Below are 11,006 nucleotides of genomic sequence, written 5' to 3' on the forward strand. Positions count from 1 at the left end.
TTCCAGAAGAGTTTCCTGAGCGCACAGCTGACCCACCCAGCCCACTGTCTCAGCTGCACACCCACATTCAATGTGGGCATGCTCCTGACACATGCCAAACTTCCAAGGGCAAACACTGCATGGAACAGCTAGCACTGCCAGCAAAGCCTGGGCCAGTGTTCTGACAGTGATAAACCTGGCTGGATGGGCACAGAGATGGAGAGAGAGATGCAAAATGTGCAGGGCAAGAATCCCACCTCTCCTTTTCTAAAGGAGGAGGGGCATTTCAAAGTAAGCATCAGGCACCCGTTGCTAGCGCTAAAGGGAAAATCTTTCCCCTGGATCCACGGGGCAGGTCTGAGATAAGCAGCTGGAGTGATAAGTTATCTCTGTGCAATTCGGGAAATATAGATGCTTCAGATGCTAATGGTGTGTCAGCAGGGAAACAGGCGCACAGCAGACTTGGGTTAAGTAATCCTAGGAAGGTGTTTATTCATGTATAACGTGTGCAGAGAAGGTGACCCCCTGCCTTGCTCCTGGCTGCCCAGAGGAACAGCTTATGCCCAAAAAGTAAGCCCAGAGAAGTCAAGCAGAAAGGCAGCACCGGGCAGGGAGCGATCCTGGGCTTGACAGCCCCTGTCCACAGGGGCACGAAGGAGTCCTGGCATGTCCACCGCACAGGGTTGGATGGGCTGCAGCTGCCACGTTCCTGCAGACATTTGTCCAACCAATTTTCAAATCCTCCCACTGCCACTCCAGGCAATCTATTCTCATGCTTCCCATCTTTCTATTAGAAAGCTGTTCTTAATGTCTCATCTAAATCGTAAGTCAGTTTTAAAAATGACAAGCACAGCTAAAAGTTTCAAGATTTTTCCCAATAATAAATGTGGGTTTCATTTTATTTCTCTGTTGGTCGCTGCACATTTAGGGAAACGTCAAATTACTTTTTAAAGTGTCCCTCCAGAATCGTGATGTATAGAAACCGTATTTTTTACTTCTCACAAGAGCTGAGGTTGTCATTTAATTACATAAATCCAGGAGCAGGAGAATTCAGGAAAAAAAAAGTTGCACCAAACTCCTGTGAGAGAAGCCAGCACTTAATTCAGCTGTGAACGGTTTTCTTGGTTGATCTGCGTGCCTCAAATCTACACTGCCCAAAAACACTCTGATGTGACACAGTGTCAAGTAGAAGGGACATCTCACCTGCAAGTAACAGAAAAGAAATATCGCAGGTGTGGGAGAGATGCATTCTAATGTATATGCACGCTATTCCTTCGCTTACTTGCCATCCAAGCTCATTCTAATTATCCCGATCCACTGCGCATTTCCACTAGGCATCTTGCAAGAGCCCACCAAAATAAAGTTAAAGGCAGTGGAAAGAGTTCCTTCCTCCCTTATCAGAGATGAACCTGCAGAAAACTGCAACTTTTCTCCAGTGCTACAACCCAGAAGGAACCGCACCGACGCTCTGCTCTGAGCCTTTCAAAAGAGCAGAACGTGGTTACTCACCGGCCCCAGCACAAACACTGAAACACAATGAAAACACAAATAGGAGCTCTGATCTTTTAGGTAAACAGAAACAGATACGAAGGAAAAGTATACTGCCTCAGATTTCTAGATACATACGGCTCGGCACAGAGCAGTCTCTGGAGGGACCGCATGCAAAATGTAGATCCTCAAAGTCCGCTATTTATCACAGACAATGACTGGTTTTTTAACTAGGGTGTCAATAGTTTTGGGGAAGGGAAGGGAAGGGAAGGGAAGGGAAGGGAAGGGAAGGGAAGGGAAGGGAAGGGAAGGGAAGGGAAGGGAAGGGAAGGGAAGGGAAGGGAAGGGAAGGGAAGGGAAGGGAAGGGAAGGGAAGGGAAGGGAAGGGAAGGGAAGGGAAGGGAAGGGAAGGGAAGGGAAGGGAAGGGAAGGGAAGGGAAGGGAAGGGAAGGGAAGGGAAGGGAAGGGAAGGGAAGGGAAGGGAAGGGAAGGGAAGGGAAGGGAAGGGAAGGTGTTTTCTAGAAATGGAACAACCATTAATATTCTGCTTTCCTCATTTTCAACAGAAGTGAATAAGGACCTCTCCCAAAATAAAGTATGAGCAGTGGTTTGTGATCAGGGTTTTTTTGGAATGTTTACTGGATACATGTGTTGATTTAGTGTAAAAGATGGCTGTAAGAAAAAAAAAAAAAAAGAAAATACTGTAGGAGGTGTACAAGCAGCCATGCAGAAACAACCAGGGGGTGGTACCCAGAACAGCTCTGAGCTTCTTTAGAGCAGTCTGGCCCAACTCTGATGTACTGGTCCATGGGCTATGAGATAGCAATGACTGTCTCCATGGAATAAAGGACCAACACAAGGACCTCAAGGCTGCAGAAAGACCTCATTTCCTAGAGGAGAGTGGGTTGTGGATCTGGGGCAGGGAGAGCACAGTGGCTTCTGGGACCATTGGTGCCAAATGCAGAAGCTTCTGCCAGCTCAGGAGATCCCTCACTGCCATCCTCACCACACATCCCAACGCATGCCAGACAGACAAAGGCACTGTGCCTGGTTTTGCTGCTGCTCCTTAGGTTCTGATACGAACTGACGAGTCCAACATATAAATTCCATCATCTTTTAACTTTTTGTGATGTATAACATTGGACAGCTCTGTCTAGGACAATCCATCACCAACTAGTCCTGTTGACATTTTGGATTCTCCTCCTGACCTTGTCCTTTCAGCACAGGCATAATCGTGCTTATGATAATTTTATTCCCAGTTAGGCATCTATTTTGCACACCTTTGAGCTACAGAATCACTAAGAAGCCATCCTCTGTGCAGCTGCTGAAACAAGGCACCTTGAGCCAAGTTCTGCTGAAGCGCAGCCTGTGGGGTGGCAGCAAATAGAAGTGGGTGAACAGCTCCGTGAGCACATGCAAGCAGGTGAGCTCTCTTTCATCGCATTTGCTGCCGACTGTACTGCAGGTGCCATCTCAGCAGTGGCTGTATGTTTGCACTGCAGACATTGAGGGAGGGGGTCTGCACAGCCAGAGTCTCATCACACCAAGGGTCTGGTAGGGAAGGGAGGTGGACCCAGGCTGGTTCCAGCTGCCATGCTGAGTGTTCTTGTTGCAGTAAGCGAGCTTGAGATTTGGGAATTATCACCCATTTGTCCATTCACATACACTACCATGGGGCTTTCAGGGTGGTTTATTTTAGATAAGCAGCGCTCACAATTACCTAGGGTGATGGGCAAATCTTTTCTCTTGAAGAATTGACTGTTCAGTGTCACTTTAGCAGGAATATACAATTATGATGGTACATGAATTATTTGAGCTGTTCCCAAGAAGACTGATTGCCTTTCACAGGCTGTGTGGGAGCAGCACAGAAATCTCGGCTAGTTGAGTTGGCAGCCCTGAACAGCAATCGACAGCCTCAGCTATGGGTTCACCTCTACCACACTTGAGCCAAAGACTCTGTCCATCCTGTTCTGCAAACAGGAGAGTGATTCAGCTCATTAAAAAGCATTGGATTAAGTAGAGTGTGAGAATGTGTGCAGGGTTGCAAATATTTAAAACTACCCTTAAACTCTGAGCTGTATCTCAGAGCAGTGAAGAGAAAGGGACATCCCATCATGTCCATGCCTGCAGTTTCAGGGAAGAAGCTGTTATGTGTTCTCCTGTCAATACAAAATTATTGGCCCAATTGCTTGGTTATTGAACAGAATAGGCTGCAGTGTGAATACCTGCAAGTGTGCTTTGGGTGAGGACCACAGCTTCACAGAATCACCTTCTCTGCCCTCTTCTCCATGCAACTGTTGGGGGACCTCACTGTGACCAGGGATGAAAACAGCCTCCGAAAGCAGCTGTTGTCAGACTAGGAGGAGTGGCAAACGAGGGGGCTCCAAAGGATAAGGGCTTCTGCTGCTCCCACAGTGTGCTGTTGTGCTGCTCAGGATCCTTTACATGTGCTGTTGGGCTGTGTCTGGGTGGTGGTGGTTGTCACTGGGGCATGCACATTCTGCCGGAGCTGTGCTGCTGGAGATGCTGCAGCCCTGGACACCCCACATGCTGCACACTCCTGCTGCCCTCAGTGCCCTTGCCCGCTGTCAGCCAGACTTTATCTGCCATCGTATTTAAATAAAACCTTTCTGCTGTTCATCAGAAAGATTCACTCACCTGAGAGCAGTAGCATCGGTCTGGTGAAGGAGAAGGGCCCAGCTGCACGGCCTATAGGTCTCCACAGCTGATGGAGCACAGGGACAGCCCAGGAACGTGGCAATTCCCTCCTGTCGCCACTGCCACCTCCTCGCCATGCACTTTCTGGATGCCATTACTGAACTTAGCACTGAACATCATTTGTTATCAACCACATCCAGAGAGCGAGCACGAGACTAACAGGAGACACGGGTGTCTTAGACAGACACAGAAGCTCACAGAGGAGCGGTAACAGCAATAATACAAACCGAGTCTCAATTGAGTTGAAAAAGCAATTATCTGGTACTAGGAAATGAAGTGGGAACAAGGCAACGCTTTCTAATGCCACGATTCCTCTTCACAGCTTCTTCCATGTGGGCAGGGGGCTTCCTGCAGCCAGAACCCACCCCTCCTGCCCAGCACTGCACCCCCCGCACAACCACTAGCATCCCACCCGGGGAGGAGGAGGGGTTAGGGAGAAGCTTCCCCACCTCTCTTTCTTCCTTTATTCTTTTTCTTTTTTTTTCCCTTTCTTTCTTTTAGTCTTCCTTCTCTTTTTTTTTTTTTCTTTCTTTCTTTCCTTTTTGTTCTCTTTCTCTTGTTTTTCTTCTTTCTTTTTCCGATCTTTATTTTCTTTTTTTTTTAATCACTTTTTTCTTTTCTTTTTTCCTTCTTTTTCTTTTCGTCGAATTTTCTTTTTTTTTTTTTTTTTCCTTTTTCCTTTTTTTCCTCCCCCTCCCCCCCCCCCTTTTTCCCCCCTTTTCCACTTTTTCCCTATTTTTCCCTTTTCCTTTTTCCCCCCCCCCCCCCCTTTCTTCCCTAGTGCATAAGCCGCCGACACACCAGCTCAGTACCCTGCAACCCGACGCCCTGTAACCGAGCCTCCCGGCCCGCCGCCGGCACGGCCCCGCCGCTCACCCCCGTGTCCGCCCCCGGGCCCGGCCCCGGCAGCCGTCGGGGCTCCCTACCCGGCTCCCGCTGCCCGCGAGCCCGGAGCCGGGAGGGGGGCGCAGGGGTCCCGGGGCCGCACCTCCCTCCCCCCACTGAGGGCCGCGACCCGGGGCCGGCCGAGAGCGCTCACCCCGCGCCGTCCACGGAGCGGCCCCGCTCTTCCCGTTCTGCATTTTAATACCGAAATCTGGAAAAGGAAATTGTTTGATGTATGAGGAGACGTTATCTAATTAGGGCGTAAGAAATTTAATCTTTCCAGCAGGCAGGTCATATAATTAATGTTAATTTAACGCTCAAATTCGCAGTCATTAATTTTTATTCTCTTAAATGCGGTTTGGCAGGGCCCTGCTCCACGGGAACGCACTCGCTGGATGGAGGCGCACACGCGGTCCTCGGAGCGCACGGCCGCGGCCCTCCCGTCCCAACAGCGGCACCGCATCGCGTCTGCGCTATTAAAGGTTATAATTAGACGGTCCGTAGTTTGCATATCAGACCATTAGAATAATGCGCTTTGCTTTTCTTCCAACACGTAACGCTACAGCCTCTGCGAATGTTTGGCGATTCTGATAATTATCACCAAATTACCGCAAATGTTCTCTTCATTAAGGTGATTTCTCTCAAGCATTTTTAAAAACGTGAATAATGCATTAAGTGGTGCCTGGTAAAGTGGTTTTAAATAAAAGTTGTCAACTGCAGTTCCAAAATGAGACCCAAAGAAAAAATACATATATATGTAACAACTGAACGGGAGGAGACCAATTCCGCCCCGTGATTGGAAGGAGCGCTACTATTTTCCCGTCTCAGATAAGGCACCGAACGGCCACAACCTTACTACGCCGGGAGCGGAGTTGCACGCACTGCGCGGAGGAGCGAAGTTGGAGCTTTTCCCTTCGCCGGGATGAGATGGGGACAGCGTCAGACAGACAGACAGATTGATTGGAAGAGATACTGACCTCTCTCCTTCAGCTGCAATCTAACTTCTCCTAGAAAAATAAAAACCAAAACAAAACCAAAGCAGTACAGTGCGGTGCCCCCCCTCCGCCGCCCCCTTCCCCTCCCCGAGCGCTCACTGCTACGTCTGCGCCCATCTCCGGAGCTGCACCGTTCCCTATTCACCGAGAGACTATAACGCGCCCCGCACCGCTCACCCCGCTCAGCCCCGCGCCTCCGCGCCCCTTCATCGCCGCCTGCCCCCGCCGCACTGTTTGCAAAGTTCAATAGCGAGGCAATAAAAAGCGCCGCTGCAAAATAAGAGTCTCTTGTAAAATTTAAGGGCTGCTCATTTGCATCGGGGGAGGTCGTCCATCCCGTCCTCTCCTCCCCCCCCCCCCCCTCCCCCCCTTTTGTCAGTGATTTGGGTACCAAAAAGGGGAAAAAAAAGAAAAAAAAAAAAAAGAAAGAAAAAGAAAAAAGAAAAAAAAAGGGAGAAAGAGAGAGAGCAGCGATCCGGGAGCAGTGCCACGGCCGCCCTGTAGCGCAACTGTGCCCGAGGGAGAGGCCGTGGGGTCGGGCCGAGGCCGGGCCGGAGCTGGAGGCTCCCCGCAGAGTTCCGGGGCCGCCGCACCCCGAGCCCCGCGCCGCGCTCTTATTTTGGTTGGGCGCGGGCGGCGCTGCGGGGAGCGCGGAGAGATCGGACCGCGCTCCTCTGTTCGCTTTGGGGCTGCTGCTTTCGGCTTTTTTTTTTTTTTTTTTTTTTTTTTTCCCCATTCCCTCCTCTCTCTCTCCCCGTTCCTCCTCACTATAGCAACCACAGCCGGGCCGACAAAAATGCCCCCGGTGCGGACAATGGGCCGCCCTCTGTCCACCGCGCTCCTCTCCTCCTCCCTCCAGGACCAAAGAAACTTCTCAGCCCCTCCCGCTCTGTCCGGGGCTGCAGGGCACGGACGGCCGGGGGGGTTTGCTCTGCCTGTAAGCTCCGGGAGCGAAGCGCAGCTCCGCACCGACCGCGCCGGGCTGCGGCCCCGGGGCTCAGTGCGCAAAGCCGCGGGCGCATCGACCAGAACATATCGCCTACACTGATGGAATTTGTCTTTTTTTTTTTTCCTCTTCTGCTTCTTCGCCACCCTCCCTCCCTCCCAAGGCCTCACACTCACCGCTCAGCACTTCGCCCCGTTCTTTTGGTACATGGCTCAGAGCGGTCCCGCGGCTGTCGGGGCCGCAGCGGCTGTGCCCGCACCGCGCTCACGGGCGGAGTGCACCGCCCCAGCGATGGGATGAGGGGCCGCGGGTGAAGGGAGAAGAGCCGCATCCGTGAGCACAAACCATTCCATTCCCAGGGCTGAGCTCACACAGCGATGAACGAGAGGGATGGAGCAGCCGTGAGAGGAGAGGAGGCGCGGGAAGCGGTGGCCGTGAGCGCAAACTTTACACAACTTTGCCTCAGCGTTCCCTCTCTGCGCCCTTCTGCCGGGCAACCCGAGTTACCCATTCCCACCCTTTCGCTGCGGGTCCCTCAGCTGAACGTGTTCCTTACAGCCACCCGAGGAGAGGCGGCCCGGGCTCCCAGTCCCCCACACACGGCCCGCGGGAGCGGTTCCCACGAGAGCGCCTAGGCTGCGCTGGGCTTCGTGCGGCCCCGGCCCGGTTCTGTCCCTGCGCAGGGCCCGGAGTCCGCTCACGCCCCACGAGCCGTGCGAGAGCCCGGGAGCAGCGGGGCCCCGCGGGCCCCGAGAATGGGACGGCGCATTCAGAGCCTGCAGGACCGTCGGAAATCCTTCCTCACGTCCGTGCCGCAGAGCGGTGCAGGAGCAGCCGCTGTGAGCAGGGAGCGGGGCAGAGCCGAATCAGAGCGCCGCAGTGTCCGCCTCAGCCCCCGCTGGCGCGGGGCTAGCGGACAGACGGATCGGAGGGCCCGACGGGGCGGCGGTGGGGGGCGACGAGCGCCGCCGAGGGGCTGCGCGCCGGGCCGGGCCGGTGAGGAGCGGCTGCCGGGAGCTTTCCACGCGCCCCGCAGCATCGTTCCCCGTCCGCACGTCGGAGGGAGGCGAACGCAGCGGATAACGGCGACGGGGATGAAAGCGCGCCGAGCCCCGAGCGGGGCCCGCTCCGTCCCGCCTGGGGTCCCTCGCACCCCGCTGGGGGAGGTCGGGGCGCCGCCGCCGGGCGCGGAGCAACAGGAGCGGGGCGAGGGGCGGAGCCCCGAAAGGGGGGATCGGGACGGGGGGGAAAGGAGCGTCGGCGCCCCCGCCCCTCCCCCGGCCCCGCCCTCGGCCCGTTCCCCTCGGCGCCGGGCGGTGGGGGGCGGGCCGGGGGCGGGGCCCGGGCGCGGCGCTCGGCCAATGGGAGCCGGCGGCAGCGGCGGTCGCCGGGGGCGCCCCCGTCCGTCGGGCGGCGCGCAGCCAATGGGCGGCGGCGGCGGGGCGGGGCGGCCGCGCGTGCCTTCGCGGTGGGCCCCGCCGCCGCGCGGGCCGGGGGGGCGCGGGCGCCGCGCGGCGCCCGAGGCGCAAAAGTAGCTGTCAAATGCGCGGCGCCTTTAACCGGCGCGAGCAGAGCGGCGCGGCGAGTCATGGCGACCGCAGCCTCCAACCACTACAGCCTGCTCGCCTCCGGCTCGCCCATGGTGCACGCCGAGCCGCCCGGCGGCATGCAGCCCGGCGGCGGCTACCGCGACGCGGGCGCGCTGGTGCAGGCGGACTACGCGCTGCAGAGCAACGGGCACCCGCTGAGCCACGCTCACCAGTGGATCGCCGCGCTGTCCCACGGCGGCCCCGGCGGCGGCGGCGGAGGAGGGGGCGGCGGCGGCGGAGGGGGCGGCGGCGGCGGCGAGGCGCCCTGGGCGGCGGCGGGCGCGCTGGGCCCGCCCGACATCAAGCCGGCCGCGGTGCAGGCGGCCCCGCGCGGCGACGAGCTGCCGCCGCCGCAGCACCCGCCGCCGCCGGGCCGAGCGCCGCACCTGGTGCACCACGGCGGCGGCGGCGGCGGGCACCACGCGGCGTGGCGGGCGGGCGGCGCGGCGCACCTGCCGCCGGGCATGGCCGCGGCCAACGGCGCGGCGCAGGCGGGGCTGCTGTACCCGCAGCCGCCCGGCTTCACCGTCAACGGCATGCTGGGCGCCGCGCAGCCCGCCCTGCACCACCACGGCCTGCGCGACGCCCACGACGAGGCTCCCGGGCCGCCCGCGCCGCCGCACCACGGTGCCGAGCACCCGCACGGGCCGCACCCCGCGGGCGGAGGAGGGCCGGGGGCCGGCGGAGCGGCGGCGGCGGGAGGGCCGCACCACGAGGCGCACTCGGACGAGGACACGCCGACCTCGGACGACCTGGAGCAGTTCGCCAAGCAGTTCAAGCAACGGCGGATAAAGCTGGGATTTACCCAAGCGGACGTGGGGCTGGCGCTGGGCACGCTGTACGGCAACGTCTTCTCGCAGACCACCATCTGCCGCTTCGAGGCCCTGCAGCTCAGCTTCAAGAACATGTGCAAGCTGAAGCCTTTGTTGAACAAGTGGTTGGAGGAGGCGGACTCCTCCTCGGGCAGCCCCACCAGCATAGACAAGATCGCGGCGCAGGGCCGCAAGCGGAAAAAGCGCACCTCCATCGAGGTGAGCGTCAAGGGCGCGCTGGAGAGCCACTTCCTCAAGTGCCCCAAGCCCTCGGCGCAGGAGATCACCTCGCTGGCGGACAGCCTTCAGTTGGAGAAGGAGGTGGTGAGAGTGTGGTTTTGTAACAGGAGACAGAAGGAGAAGCGCATGACGCCGCCCGGGGGGACGCTGCCGGGCGCCGAGGACGTGTACGGGCCCAGCAGGGACACGCCGCCGCACCATGGGGTGCAGACCCCCGTGCAGTGACCTGGGCGCCCTCCCCCCACCCCTACTCCTCCTCCTCCTTCCCCCCGCCTTTCCGGCGTCCTCCTTTCGGTGTTGGGGTTGTTTTTTGTTTTTGTTTTTGTTTTTGTTTTTCTTTGTTTTTATTTTTCTCCTCTCTTTCAAAAAAAAAAAATCGAGCAAAAAAAAAAAAAAAAAGAAAGATAAATAGGGAAAAAATTAACAAAACAAAACAAACAAACAAAAAGCGAGCAGAAAAGCGAACGCGAATCCAAGCAGACAGAAAGCTCCGGTCGGGCGGCGGGTGCGGGCTGTGGCCGGGCCTTGAGGAGTGAGTACTGCGCCGGCCGGGCCGGGGGCGGCGGTGCGGGCGGGCGCGCGGCTGTGGGCATCCGCCCGTCGGGATGTGAGCAGGGAAAGGAAGGAGCCCTTGTCCCAGGCAGTATTGAGACGTAGTCATTTGCACTGCGAGGATATCGAAGTTTACAGAAATTCAGTGGGTTTCTTGCCCTCTTGACCCGATGTGGGGGATGAGGAGTACGTATATCGGTGTGTGTGTGTGTGCCGCCCGCACGCAGGCGTATGTATGTAGGATGTGCACACGGCCGTGCGGCGGAGCGGCTCCGGACCGTCCGCGGGGGCAGCGAGAGCGGGGCGAAGGGACGAAGCAAACTTCGTTTTCCGGCAGTGCGCGGCCGCGGAAGGGACCGCGGCCCCGGCGAGAGGCTGCAGGGCCGGGAGGAAGCACCTCGCGCCCCAGGGGCCGCCCCGAGAGAAGTACGGGGACGTTCGGGCCCCCCCGGCCACAGCCCTTCGCCTCGGCCCCTCCTCGCCTCCCCCGGAGCGGCTCTACTCGCAGCCCGCGCTCCTTTCACCTTTGCTTCCCGTATTTATTATTTTTCCTCCCCCTCCCCTCCCCCCCCCCCCCCCCCCCCACTCTCCCCACTCTACCCCCTTTCCCCCATCCCCGGTCGGTTCGCAGCGTCATGTACGGAACGAAAGGAGCAGCTCCGCTCGGGCAGCCCTGTGTCTTTCACCGGGGAAAGGAGGGGGGGGGGGGGGGGGAGAAGGGTGAAATGAAGTGGAAAAAATGCCACTTTCAATTCGCCTCCCCCCCCCCCCTCCCCCCACACCTCTCCCCAGTAACAGTTTT

The 11,006-nt window shown here is 57.7% G+C and overlaps 1 protein-coding gene across 1 annotated transcript; it reads left to right on the forward strand.

Moving 5' to 3' along the window:
• The first annotated feature begins 8,518 nt into the window (after positions 1–8,518).
• POU3F2 (POU class 3 homeobox 2) lies at positions 8,519–10,764 on the forward strand. The gene has a single exon (XM_048936000.1). The coding sequence runs from the start codon at positions 8,600–8,602 to the stop codon at positions 9,875–9,877; it is 1,278 nt and encodes a 425-aa protein (XP_048791957.1). The 5' UTR covers positions 8,519–8,599; the 3' UTR covers positions 9,878–10,764.
• Positions 10,765–11,006: the final 242 nt, after the last annotated feature.

This window comes from Lagopus muta, chromosome 2 (assembly GCF_023343835.1).
Source record: "Lagopus muta isolate bLagMut1 chromosome 2, bLagMut1 primary, whole genome shotgun sequence".
NCBI lineage: Eukaryota > Metazoa > Chordata > Aves > Galliformes > Phasianidae > Lagopus > Lagopus muta.